Raw genomic sequence first — 23280 nt, forward strand, 5'->3', positions numbered from 1 at the left:
TGAGGAGGAGGAAAAGAACAGGAGCTACCTCATGGCAGCTTTTAGTAAATAAATTGGTTTGAAGAAAGTACAAAGAACTTACTTCTCTCTCTCTCTTGCATTTCGGAACAGCTTAACCTCTTCATACAGCTCTGGTCTTCCAGAATCTGAAATGATGTACAAGAAGTATAACTTTCAAATAACTCTCATAATGATTGCAATCTTCACCCCTCATGCACCACAATTGTACAAATAGCTAGTTAAATATCATCTGGATGCACAGGATTATAATATTGAGACAGACAATTTGTACTTCCATACAAGCTACATATAAACTAAAATACAAAATAATTGCTGAACTAATTAGCTTGGCATGTGGCTCATTATCACTAATATTACAAAATGCTGCACATTAGCTTAGTTTCTGTCCCACAAAAGCAAATATGATGCTCTTCAACAGAAGCATCATAGAAATCGTTTCTGGTGTAATCAGAAAGTTTTTCATTAAAAATGATTCATTCAGATATTGTTTTCCTCTCTGTGAGGACAGGTTTTTACCTTGTACAAGTCCCAGAAAGTATTTATTTTCCATAAACTGTTAAGGTGAGAATTCCTTGGACACTGTTGAATGGTAACTGACTTTTAGACAATTGCCTCATCCCTACAACTGTGCTACCAACTGATGTAAGTAGTGCTCATTCAATCATCATAAAATGCAACATTTTCATTCCTCACTCACTTCCTCTCACAATGGCAGCATCAGAAGCCACATTGACCTCTAAGCTGCTCTCTTCTGAGAGAATGTCTTTAAATTATAATCTCTCTGATTTTTTATTATGCTGTGAATGTGATGATAAAGGTGTCACTGAATACAATTTTCCCCTCATTTCCTTAAGTATATCCTGTTGCAGCTGATAGCTTAGGCACAGACCTGGGACATTCGATCAGGTATTATTTTGCAGAGTGCGCCGCTGCTTCACTTTGCAATAACCTCATCAAGACATCTTATGTAGGCAAATGCCGGGATGGTTCCTTTGAAAGGGCACGGCCGATTTCCTTCCCAATCCTTCCCTAACCCGAGCTTGCGCTCCGTCTCTAATGACCTCGTTGTCGACAGGACATTAAACACTAACCACCACCACCACCACCACCACCACCACATCTTATGCACATAGGATATTCTGATTCCAAAGTCACTCTTCCAGACCTCGCAAGTAGCTGTGCTACAAACCACTCTGAGATATCAGCAATGACAGAACATATTTTGGAAAATTAATATAAAATTGTATTCAATGACATGCCTGCTGCAGCTTGGACAATTCATTTCTTGGAAAAGGAGAATTGACCAATGTCTGAAAACCGCTACAAGATGCAAGGGCCACAGCCCTAGGCTGCAATAAAGTTGGGGCCCATGGTGTAAACCATGACACTAGTGCAGTTGAAATCTCCTGAAAAATCAAATGTCACAGCGCATTCTCATGTGCATGATCTGACCTGTTTGTTCTCAAATGGAGGTGAGTGGCAAACAATGGTGGAAATGTATATCTCTGGGAGAAAACTGAATGTGGATACTGGCCACAAAGATGTTCCCTTACACCTTTGCTATAGGAATGAGATGCTGCCTAGAGTTAATAGCATATTTGAGTCCCTAGGTCAACCCTTCAGCAGCAAACATTAGGCGTAACGCCAATGGGCTACGGTCAAAACTCCTTGCAATGGACTCGACAGCATTCAGCATGTCAGATGGTGTCTAACACGTCTGTGCGTGACAATACTACAGAGACCACTAAGTGATGGCAGAATCATGAATGTTTCAACTAATACTTCCAACCAAAGGTGTTATCTAATGACAACCCTTTTTCCCCCTTGTAACTTCAACACACGGTAGCGTTGTCTGGCAACACTTCCAGAGATTGATTCCTACCGTCAATTTTTTTCTCAAAGTATCATGTAATACCCCTCAATGTTTAGTGGCATATTTTTGCTACCCATAGTATATAAATGAGCAAGTGGGTAAAGTTGGATGCTCAGTGAGGCTGTGTGCAGATGATACTTATGTCTCTAGGAAGGATCAACAGTCAAGAGAATTGCAGCAAGACAGGCAGAGGATTGATGATCCGAATAGGTAGTTGATCCTAAACCTCAATAAATGTGCTGGGCATAAATAAGCTAAGAGATCCATTACTGTTCAGTTAAGCTACTGGTGATGAATCACTGGAAACAATAACATCCCTAAAAAACCAGAGTAACAGAACACAGTGACAAGGTGGAATAACCATGAAAGATATTCATAGGTAAAGCAGGTGGCAAGCTAAAATTCATTGGAAGAATCCTAAGGAAATTTCATTCATTCATGAAGCTGCACCTTACATAATGGACTTTTCATTTGTATTTTCAGTGTCGCATGCCAGTCTGGCACCATTACCACCGTTAACAGAAAAAAATAAAGACACTGACTCAATGAAGAACAGTGTGTTTGTTAATGGGTTAGTTGAGTAAATGCAAGAGCATTATGGAGATGCTGTCATTGGCAGTCACTACAAGAGAGATGTAACAAAGTGGAACTTACTGTTAAAATTCCAAGAGACTATGTTCCAAGAAGAGTTTGGCAACATATTACTTTCTCCCGCACACATCTTGTCAAATTACCATGGTGGGGAAAATCTCAAAGATTAGAACTCATAAAAAAGCTAACTGATGCTCGTTCTTCTCACATATCATTCACAAATGGAACAGCGAGGGGGATAAGTCATAATGAAATCAGAAGCACGCCCTGCTATAAACCGTAGAGAGGTTTGCTGAGTATACACTACATGATCAGAAGTATCTGGACACATCCATGTAATGCAGAAGTGATGACCAGATGTCACAATGGGTGGAACTGCCAGTATAAAAGTAGGGAGGGAGTGATATGTTGTCGTTAGAGAAGCAATAACAACAGTGACTTCAAACGTGGGTGTCACCTGAGTAACAAATTAATCAGGTACATTTCAACCCTTCAAAAGCTGTCCAGCTTAACTGATGGTGAAGCGAAAATGCAAAGAAACAACCACAGCTAAACCAAAACCAGACAGACTTCAGGTGATGATGGACTGGGATCATTTAGCACTGCAGCATGTGGTTCTAAAAATCACATGGCATCAACAGAAGGAATCACTCGTGATTTCCAAAATGCTACTAGCAGCACAGATAGCACAATGACTGTGCATAGGGTGTTTCAAAGAATGTGGTACAATGATGAGCAACTTCTCATAAGCCGCATATTTCTGTTGTCAGTGCTAAGCGACACTAAGTGGTGTCAACAGCAACACCACTGGGCAGTGAACGACTGGAAACAAGTGATCTGGAGTGTCAGGTCACGCTGTACTCTGCAGTAATCTGATGAAGGGTTTGGGTTTGGCGAATACCTGGAGAACATTCCCTATCATCAAGTGTAGTGCCAACAGTGAATATGAAGGTTGTCATGTTAGAATATGGATTTTTTTTAATGATTAGGATATGATCTCAGATCTGTGCTTGATAAAATGCTAAATGCAGAAGTATATGAATACATTTTACAGCATTGTGTATTGCATGTAGTAGGGAAAAAGAGACAATGAATGATTGTACCAGCATGGCAATCCTTTCAGTCATAAAGCAGTACAGGGCATAGGCAAAATAATGTGAACAGTGGTAGTAATGGGATGATTGTGTTTGGCGGTCAACAACACAGGTAAGGCATGTGTGGCGGTGGACTGCCCATGTTAAGTACAGACCGGGCATCAGTGCAGGTTGTTTACGAGTAGTGCACACTTTGTATTTGCATTCAGAGGCCGAGGTCGACGTGCAATGAAAGACTTAACAGAGTTCCAAAGGGGACAGATTACGGGGGGCCAATTAGCTGGAGCATCAGTAATCAAGACGCCAACTTATTGAACGTCTCAAGAGCAACCGTTTCAGCAGTCATGACAGCCTACACAAAACGTGGAAAGACATCATCGTGTAAATGTAATAGTGGGCACAAATTGAAACTAAATGACAGATTGTCGAACGCTAGCACGAATTGTGTCAAAACAACACAAAACTACGGCGGCTAAAGTGACTGCAGAGCTCAGCAGTCGTCATCGAGACCCTGTATCTATCGACACCGTCCGCCGAAAACTCCATAAAGCAAATATTCATGGACGAGCTGCTATACCGACACCATTAGTGACGACAACCAACGCAAAAAAGTGTAAAATATGGTGTCAGGAGCATAAATCCTGGAGGCTGATCAGTGGAAACACGTCATACAGTCCAACAAGTCAATATTTTCATTACTTCCAACACTGGGCCAGGTTTACATCTGGAGAACGCCAAAAGCAGCCAACAATCCTGACTGCTTGATTCCAACTGTTAAGCATGGAGGTGGAAGTGTGATGTTGTCGGCAGCCATATCATGGTATTCTGCTTGTCCCATCATTACTCTCAAGGGCCGTGTTACAGCCAATGATTATGTGAACATTTTAGGTGATCAGGTGCATCTCATGATTCAAATGTTGTTCCCAACAATGATGCTATATTTCAGGATGATAACACACCCATAAACATAGCCAGGACAGTACAATCGTGGTATGAGGAGTATGCAAGTGAACTGCAGTGTCTTTCATGCCAGCACAGTCCCTGGACTTTAACATTACTGAACCCTTGTGGGTGGTATTGGAGCACAGTCTCCGGAGCGATTTCTGCCTCCCTCATCACTACAGGTATTAGAAGAGGGTCTGATCGAAGAATGGTGTAACATTCCACTGGAGACTATACAATCATTACATCCCAATATTTGAAGGCAAATTGCAGCTGTATTACAAGCAAATGGGGATCCAACCCCTTATTAGTAAACCATTCCCAAGTAAGTACAGGTGTACACATTATTTTGCCTACCCCCTGCACATGTGAGGAAATGGTTTGTGGACAATAATATAACTGAAATGGACTGGTCTGCCCAAACTTCCAAACTGAAACCAATGGAACACCTATGGGATGAATTATGTCAACTTTGCTCCAGACCCCAGTGCTCAACATCAGTATCTTATCTGGTTTTGCCTCTTATGGGAATGCCTTTGGTATGTCCCACTACGTAGATGAAGTAGTATTGTGTGGTGCACTATTCACTTTAACTTCTTGAATAAAAGTTTAAACCAGCTGCAAGCAGTCAAATTTATTCATCAAAATGTATTGGCTCTAGCAAGTTGTGACGAATCAAGCTGGGCTCTCTCTACTTCCTCTTGTTTTGCCATCTGCCTCCTCCAATTCATTTGATTTTCCTTTTTGCCTAATTACCATTAACAGGCATGAGTATAATCTGCATTTCCATAAAAGAGATAGGTTGGCCCTCAGTGTTTCTAATTTTGGCTTAGTTTTGTGTATGTAATTAATTTCCTAATTTATTTTGGCCATTCCTAGTTAATACTTTCGTTATTGGGTGAAATCAGTAATTGTTTCATGACTTAGATTCTATTGTTGACTTATAAACAAATATAAATTCTATACTAATTATAAACATTTGGAAGAAGAACTACCAGGATTCTTAAATTATTTATTCGGGTCTATTTGAAAACATATTAGCAAAGCCAGCCCTTAATTCCAAAATAATTACCAGGTTTTCTCAAAAGTATAACTATATTTGTAAATTTCATTATTTAAACAAATAATTCGGCCTAATCTTTGTGATAGAAGGAACTGTTAAAAAGAAGACATTTTTCGATATATTCAGTTAATTGAATGAGTTATGTTTTAATTATAATTTCCGTAACTTGAACATCAAACAACGAATAGTTTCTGTGCCTATTATTGTGAGGATATGTAAAGGACCGATTTTTGATCCCGAGACAGTCACTCCACGGCTGATTGTCAGACGTGAAACACATTTTACTTAGATCAACAACAATGCATCAACTTAACAGTGGAATAACTGTAACACAAATAGGCCATGTTTTAGAACAATTAAAGACAATGTCTGTTTAATTTATTTGAAAAATAGTGTCACACGTACTGTATTATTCTGCAAGAACTGTGAACTGTGTGGTTAGAGTTTTTACTACGCATAGATGTTCAACAGCAAACTATTTTAGCAGTGTGCTGATGTTTGCCTGCAATCTATTAATAAGGCTTATCAACATTTACCAATAGTGAACTGGCCATATAATTGTCTAATATTGGGGGGTTGTGAATAGTGAAAGTAAAGAACTGTGAAACGCAAATGTACAACTGTCGGCTACATCATTTACAGTGGTCAGTGTTGAACTTTCACCCCCTCCCCCTTTTTCAGCCAGTATAACAATGCAGTGCGTCAACACCGAGGCCTATCAACAAAGAAATAAAGCAGGCGGACGTCACAAAGTGCTTGGATAACAAAAATCTCTGATAACTGGAGACTTTTATTCTGAATTTTCCTAGACATCACTGCTGAAGGGCTAAATATACATCTAAATGAAATAGGCCCATCCACAATTCATGCAGTGAATCGTAAATCATCTTATTATTGGACTTGGTGGTCTAGCAGTAAAGTGCTTGCTTGGAGACAGCGAGGCCATCGGATTGAATCCCAATCAGATCATGGATTTTTCAGTCTGCATTTTAACATTGCCTTCACCTCTCTATGAGGTCAGGAGTTACCGGAGATTCCACGTTAAGGCATAGGTCCCCTTTCCTCAGTCGCATAACTGGGGTAGGTTAAGGACATCCAATTGAAAGATGTGTACCAGGACAATGAGACACAGGAAATTACTATTGTAAGAATATTAATTACATCATCATCATCTAAAGCATTTATGAAAATATGTGTACAAAGGGACAGTTTAGCAGTTACCAGCGTCTGGTATAACCTCTCCTTATAGTGAGAGGTTACAGTGGCATATATCTGTGCAGCATACTTCTCACCATGAAATCGGCAACAGATTAAATATAACAAAATTTGGCACAAAATGAGCATATGGAGAGCGGTCATGATGTACATAATTTTTATTTAATCATCTTGATAACACAGCTTTCTGAATAGAATTACCAGTTTTGGCTATGCAATAACCATCTTCAGATTCTCTCATTCTGCTACACTGCAACAAGTCATAACATGTAAAAGTAACAAGGCTTTTTATGATCAGCATCTTCTTTTAATAAAAGCTGATAACGGTTGGTTGGTTGGATTGGAGAAGGGACCAAACTATGTGAACATCAGTCCCTCCGAACTTGGAATAACTAAAACCGATAAAACCTCACACTATAAGAGGGAACTACAATGGCCATAAAATTACAAATTATTGACAGAGAAGGAAGGGAGAAGGTGGTGGAAGAAGAGAGGACGGAAAGAAAGTGACTAATGACAGGGGCATGAAGGAAGAAGCACAGGTAGACAAGATAATAGACACTCAATATAAAACAGACCCCATAAAGAAAGGAGTGGGAAGGCAGAGGACGGGGGTGAACCACCAAGCCCAGTTGAAGCCAGTCCAATCGGGGTGAAGGGGGTGGGGGTGTGGGGGGTGGGGGTGGGTAGGGGAGCGAGACGGCCTGCCATCCCCTCCACCCATCGATAAGGTTGAAGGTCCCACCCTTAAATAAAGCGATAAAAACCTCCATCACGAAGAAATCGTAAAACTAGATCAGCCGCTGAGACATTGTCAGCTAACGCCAGGTGGAGCAAGTCAGGAAAGCTATAAGTCCATCGCAGGGCAGCTGAATCGGGACAGTCCAGTAAGAGGTGCACCACAGTCAACATTGATCCACAACGACAGGGAGGGGGGTCCTCACAACGGACGAGATAACCATGAGTCAGTCAAGTATGGCCGATGTGTAGCCGGCAAACAATGACAGAGGCTTTACGAGAGGCCCATAAGGAGGACACCACAAAATTGTAGAATCCTTTATCGCCCTGAGCTTGTTTGGCGAAGAAATAGTGTGCCATTCTGCATTCCAAAGTCCCAAAACCTGATGAGGTAATGCCGAGCAAAGGTCTATTTCCGGAATGCCAATAGCAAGAGATGGCCCGTTAGTAGCCAATTTAGCCAGTCGATTGGCAAGTTCACTGCCAGCAATCCCAACATGGCCTGAGGTCCAAATGAAAACCACTGAGCATCCACATTGATCAAGGAGAGAAAGGGAGTACTGGATAGCTATGACCAACAGGTGGCAAGGGAAGCACTGGCCGATAGCTTTCAAACTTCTCAAGGAGTCACTACAGATAGTCAAGGACAGTCCTGAGCAGAAGCAGACATGCTCCAGTGTGCGCAAGATGGCTACCAATTTTGCACTAAAACACTACAGTGGCAAGGAACAAAGTTCCGTGTGTCTCACGTAGATGTAAGCACACCCAGTGTGACTAACAACCATCGAGCCATTAGTATAAATCACTTCTGAACCCTGGAATGAACTGAGGAGACAGTAGAACTGGTGGTGAAAGGCCTCCGGAGGGACAGAACCCTTTGAATTGATCGAGAGATCAAGACAGAGCTGTGGCCGAGAGATTCACCACGGAGGGGTACGTGCGTGAGCGGAAAAAAGAGGTGGTAAAGGGAAGTGCTGGAGCTCATAAAAGAGCGACTGAATGAGGGCAGCCATGGTAAGCCCACATTGTGGCCGCCGCCGCGGGAGGTTGATCTCCATGTCTGTATAAAGGAGACCATAAATCGGGTGATTTGGGGTGCAGCGAATGCAGAGTGCATAATATATCAGCTGTTGAGTTGTTGTTGGTGCAGAACTATCAGCGGAGGAATCCCTGCCTCTGCAAGAAGGCTAATCATGGTGCTAGTCCGAAAGGCACCAGTCGCAAGTCGTATCCCACAATGGTGGAAGGGTAGTAGCTGAAATGTTGATGATGCAGAACCATAGACAGGACTGCTGTAGTCTAAACGAGACTGGACCAGTGCTTTGTACAATTGCAGGAGAATCGAGCGGTCTGAACCCCAGGTGATATTGCACACACATCTAAGAACATTCAGATGTAACCAGCACGTCCTCTTTAGCTGGCGAAGATGAGGGAGTCACGTCAACTGGGCATCGAAGACCAGACCCAAGAAGTGATGGGTGCTCATCACCTCGAGGGATTGGTCATCGAGGAACAGGTCCAGATGGGGATGGACTGTACGGCGACAGCAGAAATGCATGACACACGACTTGGCCACCGAAAACTAAAGCCATGGGAGACAGCCCAAGATTGCATCGGGTAGATTGCCCCCTGTAGACGGCATTCTGCAGTGCCCATGATGGAGGAAGCGACATAGATACAAAAATCGTCAGCATACAAAGAAGGGGACACTGTTGGCCCAGCAGCCGCCACCAGTCCATTAATGGTGACGAGAAAGAGATGGACACTCATCACGGAACCCTGTGGAACCCCATTTTCTTGCCCATGGGAAGTGCTATGGGAGGCACCAACTTGGACCCGGAAAGAGTGACAAGAAAAAAGTTACGGATAAAAACAGGCAGAGCGCCATGAAGGCCCCATTCGTGAAGGGTGGCGAGGATGTGGTGGCACCAGGTGGTGTCGTAGGCTTTATGCAGGTCAAAGAAGACTACAATGAGGTGTTGCCGATGGGCAAAAGCCAACTGGATAGCAGACTCCAGGTGGACCAAGTTATCCACCGTAGGGCGGCCACAGCAAAAACCACCTTGAGTCTATGACAAAAGGTCACGTGAGTCAAGGATCAAAACAGCCGCTGACTCACCAGGCGTTCAAGGAGCTTGCAGAGGGCGTTGGTAAGGCTAGTTGGATGGTAGCTATCCAACTGAAGAGGTGGCTTCCCAGGCTTCAACACCGGAATAACAATGCTTTCCTGCCACTGGGTAGGAAATACCCCCTCACTCCACAGACGGTTGAAAAGGGTCAATATACAACAGTGGCCAGCCACCAATAAGTGTTGGAGCATTTGGTTATGTATCCAATCCGGTCCAGGCACCGTGTCGGGACAAAGAGTGAGGGCGTTGGCAAATTACCACTCACTAAATGGTGTATTATAAAGCTCCAAGCAGTGAGAAACGAAAGACAAAAGCAGTCATTCCGAGCGCTCTTACAGGAGAAAGAACATGGGCAGATATTCAGTCGATGCATAGGCTTCAGCAAAGTGTTGAGCAAAATGCTCTGCGACAAAGTCCGGATGGGTAAGGACGACATCGTGCACAGAAATTCCTGCAACGCTGGTGGGAGGACGATGGCCAAAAATTCATCCAAGTTTCACCCAGACTTATGAAGAGTGGGTGTGCAGTCCTATGGCAGCCACAAATCTTTCCCAGTAAATCTGTTTCTGAAATTTGATTAGGTAATGGGCCTGGGTGCAGAATCGTTTAAAGACCAGAAGGAGAGCAGTACAAGGGTGCTGCTTGAAGTGTTGAAGAGCACGGCGGTGGTCTTTTATGGCCGCAGCAATTTCTGGAGTCCACCAAGGGACCATCATCCGACAGGGGGAACCCGAGGAAGAAGGGATGGCTGAAACAGTTGTGGAAAGAATGGTGGTAGTCAAAGTCAGTGTAGACTCATCAATACTATTGTGCGGTAGTACAGGGGGGATGGTAGCAGAGGAGAAAGCACCCCAATCAGCTTTAGAGAAGGGCAACCTGGGAGCGTGACGGAGCGATATATACTGAAGGAAGGTCAAAACAATTAGGTAATAATTGCTGTCACATAAGTCACTGTGGACACCCCACGAATGGAGGGAAGAAGGCCGGGACTGCAGATGGAGAGGTCAATGGCAGAGAAAGTGCCATGTGCCATACTAAAGTGTGTGGGAGTGCCAGTGTTTAGGAGACAGAGGTCAAGCCCTGCCAGAACAGCTTCAACAGTCCTACCCAGGTTAGTAGCCAACGAGGGTTGTGGGAATTAAAGTCCCCTAGAAACAGGAAAGGAGAAGGGAGTTGTTGAAGAAGTGTGGTTAGGGCAAGGGATGTGGGCGGCCTGTCAGGCGCTAGGGAGATATAACAGATTGTGACTGAAGTGGCCAGATGGACCCTGATAGCAATTGCTTCCAGAGTGGTATGGAGGGGAACCCATTTACTAACAATGTCCTTGCGGACCAAGGTGCAACCACCACAAGAAGCCTGCAAGGGGCCAATTCAGTTTCGACAGAAAGCGTGGAACCCACGAAGGGTGGGTGACTAAGAATTGACAAAATGGGTCTCCTGGAGAGCAATGCAAGCAGAAGAGTAGGAAGAAAAAAGGGGCTGCAAGTCTGGGAGGTGACTCAATTAGCAATTACAATTCCACTGGAGGATTCTCAAGCTGGAGTCCAAATGGGAAGTGAACGGACTGGAGCCAGTCACGCTGCTGAGTCGCCATCCATCACCGATAAGGATGGTGTAATGTCCATATAGGTGGGGTCAGACTGTTGGCTCATCGGCTTTGCCCTTCTTCTTGTGTTTCTGCTTCTTTTGTGAAGGAAGAGAAGGGCAGACTGCAGCGAGGTCGGGCACAAAATTACACCTGGCAATCTTGGCCCGCGTATCGAGCAGCCGATGTGGAGCTGCAGATAGCCTTTCAGGGGGGGTGCCAGGAAGAGGAGTCCCAGGAGGGAGCTGCAGTACTGGCGGCTGCAGAAGGGGAGTGCTTCTCTGGCAGGGGAGGGGGAGCAGCACACGAAGGGGTGGGTATGGATACTGTTGGGGAGGGGGAGTGGGAGAGTGAGGGTGAGGGTGAGGCGGAAGGTGTGGGGCGAATGTGGCACGACTGGGAAAAGGAGGGGGTAGGAGGGGGAATGGACGTAACTGAAACGAAAGTTGAAGTTATTGGCACAGGATGGAGCCGGTCATACTTTCAACAAGCCTCGGTGTAGGTAAGTCGATCTAAGGTCTTGTACTCTTGAATCCATCATTCTTTCACATACACCGGGCATGCTGGCAAGCGTGGAGGGTGCTGCGCGTTACAATTTACGCACACTGGCGGGGGAGCACTGGCACTCGCCTCATGGAGGGGGTGACCACAGTCACCGAAGAGGCGATCATTGGTGCTGCAGGAAGAGGTGTCCAAACTGTAAGCATTTAAAGCATCTCATCGGTGGTGGAATGTAAGGTTTTACATCACACCGATACACCGTCACCTTTACCTTCTCTGGGAGGGTATCCCCTCAATGGCCAGGATAACTGCACCTGTATCGGTGCGATTGTTTTTTAGGGCCTCGCTGTACACAGCGGATAAATCGGACTCCTCGCTGCTTGAGGTTTGCACGGAGCTCCTCGTCAGTTTGGAGAAGAAGATCCTGGTGGAAAATGATGCCCTGTACCGAGTTCAAAGATTGGTGGGGTGCGACGGAGACTGGGATGTCACCCAGATGGTCACGAGCATGCAGGGCTTCAGATTGGGCAGCAGAAGATGTCTTAATGAGCAAAGAACCTGACTGCATTTTACTCGTGGATTCCACTTCGCCATACTTACCTTCAATCGTTTCCATGAAAAACAAAGGCTTGGACGTGGCAAAACTTTCGCCATCTGTCCTGGTACAAACCAGGTACCGAGGGATAGGTTTCAACCCAAGCCAGCGAGCTTGACCCTCTTCCTAGGGGGTGGCCAGGGAGGGGAAGGCCGAAGGATCAGAAGAAGGAGTGTCATGTCTTCTATCACTCTCAGAGACGGCTACAGAATGGCCAGGGTGTTGAAAGTTTCGTCGCTTCATGTGCAAGGCGTCCACCCTAGTACCATCCACTCTGACCAGGGGCTTGCCACCCAGCCACAGCAAGGGCCATCTGGCACGGCAGCCATTGCCGGGAGTTCTGATGGTCCAAAGTGATGAGCATCGACTCCTTGGCATACACGAGGCATCAACAGCTCAGGTACTAGCAGTGTGATCCCTGTGTTGTCAGGGGGCTCAGACAAGTGGGTATTTAACTGCCCCACCACATGGACTGGCTACTGTGCTGGTGACCTAGCAGGAAGGGGGCCAGGGTGCAAGGGGAAAAGGGAGGGGAGGGGGAGAGGAGCCTGCACAATGGAAACTAGGTTGTGAGCTCATCCCCAAATGGTTCACACTGAACAGAAAACTTTGGAAATGGAAGTCAAATTCCAATGAGACCAAAAACGCCGAAAGGGAGAGGGGAGACAGCAAACTAAACTATAGCACATACCAAAACAAAGCCGGGAGGATAGTCAGGTTGATTAAAAAAGTCCACCAAGAGCAAAAGGAGGGGGAAGGGGACAGGGAGAAAGGAGCAAGGTCAGGGAAGGAGAGGAACAGGGATGGTAATGCAGTCTGGAAAAAGGAAGGCAACTGCAATAGCTTGGGGCCCCGTGCGCGCCACACATGTACCCACAAAAGGGACTGTGGGCCCCCTGGGGGGATATGAGTAGTAACTCCCCTCCAAAACTTGTGTTATTTATATGTGTTTTTACCTGTTGCAGTACAGCAGAATGAGAGAGAATCTGAAGACGGCTACTGCATAGCTAAAACTGGTAATTCTATTCAGAATTCAGCTTTTCAAAAAGCTGTGTGATCAACACAAATAAATAAAAATTAATAATGGCCTACAAATTACACACTATCAAAATATGCCTAGGAGCAGTGGGAGGCAGCTGTGGCCAATTCTGTAACTAAGAAATCAGTGAGGCTGCTATACTCAGTACCACCAGGTGGTGGCTTTTCTAATGAGAAAACTGCAACAGCATCCATTAAGTCTCATGAAAACAATTAAGAGGCCTTTTGAGGGAGAGGCAGCATCTTGTTTTAATAAACGTTGATATGAATAGTAACGAGGGTGATGTGCTGACACTATTCTCCATCAACACTGCTGTAACATTCCTGAGTCAGAGACCGAAGCATTGGACGGTCAGAACTGTGCAGTCTTCTCGGTCTACTTACATGGCAAACTATTTTAGCGGAAAGAAGTTCATCAGACATCGACAGAAGATACGAAATTTCTCCCAATGCTATTACCTTTCAGGATGAACTGATAACAATACATTATTAACGGCATATCACTATGTTCCCGCTGTTGTTCACATTGCCTCTTCATTCACACAGCATCCTCCCCTCACAAACAGTGATTCTTCATTACTTCCTCGTTGCTACCCTTCCAAGAAAGACACAGCCAGCTCCAGTTCCATTTACAAGGAAGACAACAATAACTGGACTACAGTTACAAACATAAAATTAGCATAAGATGAAACTTACTCTGCTAAAATAATGCAGCATCAGTAAGTTCATCAGTCTGTCAGATGAGGATGTTGGCTTTTGGCATGCAATATTGTGGGTTGCTTTGGTTTTATTACAATGTGTAATGTACTATTATTTGTGTAGAAATATGTAAATGATTGAATTAATTGTAACAATTGTAATGAAGGTTTGTGCTATTAATAGTGGTTTGATACCACTGACTAATAATGCAAGTAACATTTCAATTATGTATGAGGCTGTTGCATTCTCTGCGAAATTACAATGTGACTAGGGCAGAGCAGCATGTCAGTTCACTGCATTTGACTGAAAGAAAACCGTATTGTTTACTCATATGAAGTCTAACATTTTGTATTCATGTAATGATTTCTAACAACGAATAGGAACATTTGTTGCTCATATGTACATTGGTAAACTGTATGATCACAGTTACATTTAAGGTATGTAGAAACATGTATTGCATGAAGGAAATAGTTTATAATGCTTTATGCAATGTTCAACTTATATGTACAATTGTGGAAGTACATTGTAATTATACTTTCGTTAACACCATAAAATCTTTTGTAGGCTGGCTGGGGTCTGAAAATAGATGTACATGATGGTACGAAACAAGTTGCCAGAAAGGGATGATTATCATCATGACTGTGAAAGATATTGGAAAAAAATAAAACTATTTCGCATCCAAGTTGCTGGTCCTATCCTCCATTACACTGGACCTTCATGATGCTATTGAGAGGTTGTATGTATAGAGTGCTCGACAATGAAGTCATAAGCACCCTTACCAAATTGAGACGAATGTGACTAAAATGTTTAAAATTTTGTTTCAAAAGGTAAAATACGATATTTAATTCTAGTATACTCTTCTACAATCTCTCTCACTCACAAGTTCAAAACAAAGACATAGGATTCGGTCTAAGGTCAATGTAATATGGAGTTGTCACTGGCTGATCACTGGGAAAAAATAGTATGAACTAGCCAACCTGGAGAAAAAAAACAAAACATTAACATCTTTTACCTAATGACCTATGTAGAAAGCCAGACACTACATAGAATTTTAAAACAAAAATCAGCACAGGCACAAAAAGTAGTGGCCTGGTCAGGACGGGAAAGGCGGGCATAGGAAGGGAGGCTTTCAAAAAAGAATTGTGAAATGAAGTAAACTTTGGCTGCAGTCTGACATTATAGATTACATAAGGGCTTACCCAGACTGAACAATAGGATGTATCTGACAGTCTGGGTCTTATCTTTGTAAGCCTTACGCAAAATTTATGTTGGCAGCAGAAGGATTACTCTGCTTTCAGCTCCAAATGCCAGTTCTCTAAATTTTCTCAATAGTGTTCCTCACCAAGAATGTCACCTTCTCCAGGGATTCCCATTTGGGTTTCCAAAGCATCTCCATAATACTCACATGTTCTTTGAACATACTGGTTACAAATCTAGCACCCCCCCCCCTTTAATTGCTTCAATGTGTTCCTTTAATCTGACCTGGTGTGGATTCCAAACACTCAAGCAGTACTCAAGAATAAGTTGCACTAGTGTCCTATACATGGTGTTTTTTACAGGTGAGACACACTTTCCTAAAATTCTCCCAATAAACCAAAGTCGAGTATCTGCCTTCCCTACTACGATCCTCACATGGTCCTTCCATTTAAAATTGCATTGCAATGTTATGCTCAGATACTGAAATGACAGGACAGTGTCAAGCAGGACACTACTAATGCTCTAACTGAACATAATGGGTTTGTTTTTCCTAGTCATCTTTATTAATTAACATTTTTCTACATTTACAGCCAGCTGTCATTCATCACACCAAGTAAAACTTTAGTCTAAGTAGTCTCGTATCATCCCACAGTCACTGATCTTCAACACCTTTCTGCACACAACAGTGTCATTAGCAAACAACCGCAGACTGCTGCTCACTTTGTCCACCAGATAATTTATGTATATAGAAAATAAAGCGGTCCTACCACACTTCCTTGGGGCACTCCTGACATTATCCTTGCCTCTGATGAACGTTTTATGTCAAGGACAAGACTTCGAGCTATTCACATATCTGGGAACCTATTCTGTATGCTTGTAACTTTGTTAACAGTCTGCTTTTCGAATGTTTTTCAGAAATCTAGAAATACAGAAGCTGCCTGTTATCCTTCATCTGTAGTTCACAGGATGTCATGCGAGAAAATAGCGAGCCGAGTTTCACGTGAGCGATTCTTTCTAAAGCCATGCTGGTCTACATCTACATGGCTAGTCTGCAAATCACACTTAGGTAGTGATTGAAATTTCATGAGAAGATCCTGCTGCAATGAGAAACAACTTTGTTTTAATGATGTCCACCCCAAAGTCTGTATCAAGTCTGCGACACTCTCTCCCCTATTTCTCGCTAATACACAATGTACTGCCCTTCTCTGAACTTTCTCGATGTACTTTGTGATTTGCTGACATAAGCTTTTCAGCCTCCAGTAAATTTATTATGTTCAAACTCAGAAATGTTCTAGAATTCTGCATCAAACCAACGTTAAGGATACTGGCCTGCCATTTTGCTGGTCAGTTCTATTGCCCTTCTTATATACAGGATTCATCTGTGCTTTTTTCCTGATGCTTGGGACTGTGCACTTGGCGACAGATTCACGGTAAATGCAAGCAAGCTAAGTAAGGAGCCAATGCATAAACTATAGTGGGATTCCATCTGGAACTGACGACTTATTTGTTTTCAGCTCTTTCAGTTGTTTCTCTATGCCATGGATGGTTATTAATATGTCGTCCATTCAGCAGTCTATTCGGTGGTCAAATGGTGGTATGTTTGTACAGTTTTCCCGTGTGGACGATTTCTTAAACAAGGAATTTAAAACTTCCGCTGATCCCTCGTCAGCCCACTCTTCCTTAAGTTCTGTATTATGTGAAGGCATTTGACACAGTGGCACATTGTGGACTGTTAAAGATCTGCATATACGGAATAGGTTATCAGATATGTGAGTGGCTCAAAGACATTTTAATTAATAGAAACTAGTATGTTGTCCTTAAAGTGAGTAATCATTAGAGACAAAGGTGTAGCCAGTAGTCCAGGGAAGTGTAATAGGACCACACTTGTCATAAACAGACCTAAATGATCTAATAGGCTGTGTGGGCAGCAATCTGCAGCTGTTTGCTGATGATACTATAGTGTATGGAAAAGTCTCACCTTCAAGTGAATGTAGGAGGATACAGGAGGATTGGCTTGGACAGAATTTATGTTTGGGTGATGAATGACAGCTTGTACTAAACGTAGAAAGAGGTAAGCTAATTCAGGTGAGTAGGAATAGCAATGAGATGTGAAATGGAATGGGCACGTAAGGTTGGTAATAGGAAAGAGGACTGTTTCACTTCAGGATAGTTCTAGGAAAATGTAGCTCATTTACAAAGGAGACTACATACAGAATGTGTGTGTGATCCACCAGTTTGGATGAAAAGAACACACTGAAGCAATTCAGAGGTGTGCTGCTTCATTTGTTACTGGTAGGTTCATTTCATACATATTGCAGAAATGCTCTGTGAGCACACATGGGAATCCTCAAAAGGATGATAATGCTCTTTTCACGGAACATTAAGAAAGTTTAGAGAACGTTCATCTGAGACAGACTACACAAAAATCCTACTGCTAACAACATACATCTTAGGTAAATACAAATAGAGGTTCATATGGCATCATATAGATAGTAATTTTTCTGTCACTCCATTTGTGAGTGAAACAGGAAAAGGAATGACTAACAGCAGTACTACCGCACTTTGCATAGTAGCTTTCACAGTACAGATGTAGACGTAGATGTTACTACTTCTTGACAGTTTGATGCAGTTCAATTACACTGCGGTGCTCACCCAACTGTTTTGATTTCAGGAGATTGGTGGCTTGCTGTGATTCTCTGTTTCTATTATTAATGATATATTCCATTCCTAACATTTAGTCCAGAGCTTCATTGTACGACCGGGAGGTTAGGCAAAGATCCTCATTGTCTGTGCCACACAACACTCCACCACCACACTGCACGCTGAATGCTGAAGCGTGCCCAGAGTGTACAGCTACAGAGGGCTGAAAGCCCTTCACCAGTATGCATCCAGGGGCCCAGCATTCATCAAACCCATATGCAGCCAACAAAGACTTTCGTCTCTGAGGACTGAGCATGAGTGGCATGTCAAACGTGACAGATGTGCCATGCCCCCCCCCCCCATGCCCCTTTAAGGAGTGGATTACTACACCTACATCTATACTCTGCAAACCAAATGTCTCTATGCAGGTTTTAATTATTCTAATATTATCTTCCCGATCCTTCTATGAACGATATTAATAGGCTTTCTTGGGATAGTTTATACCTATCCTCCTATCTTCAAGAGTCTTCCCATTCACTTCCTTCAGTATCTCTGTGACACTCTTCCATGGATTAAAGAAATCTGTGACCATTTGTACTGTCCTCCTCTGTATATGTTCAATATCCCCTGTTGGCCTATTAGCCCATCTGGTACTGGTCCCACACACTTGAGCAATATTGTAGAACCAGTCGCACAAGTGATGTGCAAGCAATCGCTTTTGTAGATTGATTGCACTTCCCCAGTATTCTACCGATAAACCAAAGTCTAGCACCTGCTTTTCTCATGACTGAACATATGTGATCATTCCATTTCATATCCCTACAAAGTCTCACACCCAGCTATTTATACGAGTTGGCCGATTCCACAGCTATTACAGTCATAGGATTTATTTATTTATTTTTCTCCATGAAGTGCAAAAGCAAAATTTTACATTTTTGAACATTTAGAGCAAGTTGGCAATCTCTGCGCAACTTTGAAATCTTATCAAGATCTGACTGAATATTTATGCAGCTGCTTTCAAATAGCACTTGATTACAGATAACTTCATCATCTGCAAGAAGCCCAATTTTACTATCAATATTTTCTGCAAGGTCATTAATGCACAACATGAACAGCTAGGGTCCAACACACTTTCCTGGGGAACACCCAGAGTTACTTCTACATCTGATGATGACTCTCCAGCCAAGATAACATGTTTTATCTTCCATACAAAAATGTCCTAAATCCAATAAAAAATTTAACCTGATACGCCACATGATCGTAATTATGGAAATAAGTGTAGGTGCGGTACTGAGTCAAGTATTTTTTGGAAATCAAGACTTACCGCATCTACCAAACTGTCTTGATCCAAAGGTTTCAGTATGATGCGAGAAAAGTGCAAGTTGGGTTTCACATGATCGGTGTTTTCAAAATCCATGCTGGTTGGCACTGGCATTCTGTTCAAGATACCTCATTTGTTTCAGCTCAGAATGTTCCAGTTATTGGATGGTAGTTTTGTGGATCACTTCTACTACAGGGCTTGTAGGCAGGTGTGACCCGCACCTTTTTCCAAGAACTGGGCATGGTTTTTTGTTCAATCAATAGATTATAGATACAAGAGGGGCTAACTCAGTCACAAATTCAGTATAGAATCCAATAGGGATTCCATTGGGCCCTGCAGTATTGTTCAATTTTAACGATTTCGGCTGTTTCTCCTGGTTTTCCTTTGTAAAGGAACATTTGAAAAGTGAGTAAAGCATTTCAGCCTTTGCTTTGCTTCCACCAATATCAGTTCCTGTCTCATTCACTATGGACTGGACAATAACTTTGATGCCACCAACAGCCCTTACATTTGACCAGAATTTCTTTGAGTTCTGTGAAAGGTCACTTGACATTCTGTTATAGTAGTTACTGAAGGCATCACACATTGCTCTCTTGACAGCAAAAAGCATTGCATTCAGCATCTCTCTATCTACAGCCATATGCTTTATATTACACCTATTATGCAGCAGTCTCTGTTTCTTTAGAAATTTCTTTGCAGTGACTGTATATCATGACTGTTCTGCTGGGTAGATATCTACCAGTGCATTTGGGAAAAGAGGGATACATACACTGGTTATCATCACCCTCGAGTAGGTGCGCCATTTTCCGTAACATGAGTGGACGTGTGGCACACTTTGTACATATGCAAAGAATAGCTGCCTTTATGTTACCAAGGTAAATATGTACAAGCAAAATCACAGATAGTTTAATTTAACAACGATAAAATAAACTTGCGTAACATGAGCTAAAGCACTGTTTTATTGAACAATAATGAAATAAACAGTCTGCTGCCACAGGCAGATGTTACTGAGACAGTAATGACCCACTTTAAGCATTAAACACACAGCTGCATCAGATCCCAGCCAATCGCTTATTCAATTACTAATTATCTTGTAGACAACAACCTCATTGTGTGATTGTACAGTTAGCTTGTAATATAGGTCATTTTCTTGGATGGATCCTACGGTTTTTCTTCCCTAGCTCACCTTGTATTTTATATTACTGCTGCTCACTTGGGCATATGGCAACACAATTTATCACTGTGTTAGCTGAAGCAATAAAGAAGGACTACATATGGGTTCACAATTGTAAAACAACAACAGAACTGCGCGAAATAATTTTATTTATGGTTGGTGCACTTTATACATAGACGAGCCCATTCGAGGATTAAGGACGAGAAACACACCTAAAAAGAACATAGAGCATTAGCTACAAAATGCTTGAAGGACAATTATACATGTATAAAAGAAAAAATGATACACAAAGTAGCTGACAACTGAATTCATCTAATTGAATGGAGAAAACACTGCACAATCATTTTAACTGAAAATAGGCTACAGTACATAAACAAGAAAGAAGGCAAGATTTGAAGAAGCTGACTGATACACGATACTTACATCACAGGAACTTGATAGATTATTTAAAGAATGACTAATCATTTGGTTGTGGAAACACTCATGGGATCATTCAAAATCAGAGGACATCACAAAAATACATATATTCTTATGAATAACTATAGACCACATACTAAGACAGCAACAGAGCAGAAAATGTCTCATTTTTCAGATGAGTACCACACTGAGGTATATCAGAAGCAATATAGACAAAACAGATTCCACATCTGTATCTTTTATTGAGCAGGATGAAAGGAAATACACATTGCCTTTGTAGATCTGACAGAAGTGTATGGTTAGGTTTCCACAAGAAAACTGTGGGAGGCTCCATGTTATCTAGGTATGAATGACCACCTGTCACAGGTGATTATGGTTGTTTAATTTGTATGTGGAAGTGGCTCTTTGAAGATCACTATGATGAAAATTAAATTTGTTACTGATCAACAGCTGTTTTCATTAATCTCATGAATTTGTTTAGATGATCTTGTTATAGTAGCACAGTATGTATATGACCTTGAGTGTTTGACTGGGCATTTATATCCAGAAAACAAGAAAGGAAACTGCAAATAAGTTTAAGAATAAACCAATCTACTAGTGACCTGTGACACTAAGTTCAGAATACACAACATTGGCGATACACTTATTAAACAAGTAGAAAAATTTAAATACTTCAATAAAAATGGATGCTGCAGAATGGAAATAAAACAGAATAAAACAAAACAGAAGAACTACAGGGTGTACAGTGTGTGTGTGTGTGTGTGTGTGTGTGTGTGTGTGTGTGTGTGTGTGTGTGTGTGTTTGCTAGTGGAAACAAAATGTTTGTGCAGATACGTGTAGACCTAAACACATCACTCCACCCAAATAATGTCAGAATATTTCTTAATTTCCAAGAACATGTCCTAAAACAAACATAAAACTATAAACTGTTGGCGTAATGAAGTAACATATGACACTGGTGAATCAAATCAATGACAAGTTTATTAAATACGCAGCAGCATATACCTAACGTTTTGATTACACAGAATGGGCATTTAGTTTGTGAGCCTCAACAATCCAAACTCCTAGGTTCTGGCAAGGTGTCCTGGAAAGCCTACATTCAGAATCTTATTTAAAAAACTGAATACTGCTAAATATTTACCATTAGAACAGTATCTGCAATAAGTGACAGTCTAACATGAAAACTAGCCTAATTTGCTTATTTTCATTCTCTTACAACATATAGCATTATAGTCTGGGGTAACCCTTCCCATTCACGAAAGGTATTTTTGACTCAGAAACGTACAGTTCAAGCAATACGTGGTGTTAAGCTTAGGAATCTCTTGTCAACCCCTGTTCCGACATTAGCCTCACAAAATATATTTTCTTTAATGTTAAACAATGGAAAGTCCAGATTGACTTTCATTAATGTTATTTGTTGATATCAATATGAGCTTATTTGCAAGAATTATCAGCTTTCACTCACTTAATACCAAGCTTGCCTCATGAACCAGACACATTACAGAGATTGGGTGGCATGTGTGCCTCGCCTATACAGATAGCTAGCTGTACTGTAGGTGCAACCACAACAAGAGATTATCTGTGGAGATGCCAGACAAACATGTGATTCTTGACGAGGGGCAGCAGTCTTTTCAGCAGTTGCAGGGGCAACAATCTGGAGGATTGACTGATGTGGCCTTTTAACACCAGCCAACCTGGCCTCACTTTGCTAGTACTGTAAACAGCTGAACGCTATGGTAAACAATAACCGTTACTTTTCCCCAAGGACAGGTAGCTTTACTGTATGGTTAAATGATGATGGTATCCACTTGGATAAATATTCCAGAGGTAAAATAGTCCCCACTTTGAATCTCTGGGCAGGAGCTACTCAGAAGGATGTCATCATCATGAAAAATAGATCTGTCATTCTGCGGATCAGAGCACGGAATGTTAGATCCCTTAAATAGGTACATAAGGTCATAAAATCTGAAAAGATTAACAGATAGGTTGAAGTTAGACATAGTGTGGATAAGTGAAGTTCAGTGACTTCTGGTCATGTGAGTGCAAAATCAAACAGAGCTAAAGAGCTAACTAAGGGGTAAGTCTAATACGGAATAAAAAATGGGAATGTGGGTAAGTTATTAGGAAATCTCATCATACACCCTTCTAATCTTTTCATCTGCGAAGCTAGTTGGTATATAAATTTGTATTACTTTGTGCCCAAAGTGGATGCATTATCACAGCCAACAGAGGCAAAGCCAACATTAAGCACAGTAATACAAGTCTATGTACCAATTAGCTCCACAGATGAAGAGATTGGAAGAATGCATGATGAGACAAAGGAAATTATTCAGATAATTAAGAGAGAGGAACATTTAATTGTGACGGGTGACTGTAATTCAGCAGTAGGAAGAGGAAGAGAAGGAAAATAGTAGGAGAATATGGGCTGGGGGAAAGGAATGAAAGAG

At 42.2% G+C, this 23280-nt stretch overlaps 1 protein-coding gene across 1 annotated transcript in view; it reads right to left on the reverse strand.

Moving 5' to 3' along the window:
- LOC126416426 (vacuolar protein sorting-associated protein 28 homolog) overlaps nucleotides 1-23280 on the reverse strand; it is a 73207-nt gene that overhangs the window by 42158 nt on the left and 7769 nt on the right. Inside the window, exon 2 of the mRNA XM_050084147.1 lies at nucleotides 83-146. Within this exon, the coding sequence (XP_049940104.1) occupies nucleotides 83-146 (64 nt within the window). The remainder of the gene's footprint in view (nucleotides 1-82; nucleotides 147-23280) is intronic.

This window comes from Schistocerca serialis, chromosome 8 (genome assembly GCF_023864345.2).
Source record: "Schistocerca serialis cubense isolate TAMUIC-IGC-003099 chromosome 8, iqSchSeri2.2, whole genome shotgun sequence".
In the NCBI taxonomy this organism is placed as follows: domain Eukaryota; kingdom Metazoa; phylum Arthropoda; class Insecta; order Orthoptera; family Acrididae; genus Schistocerca; species Schistocerca serialis.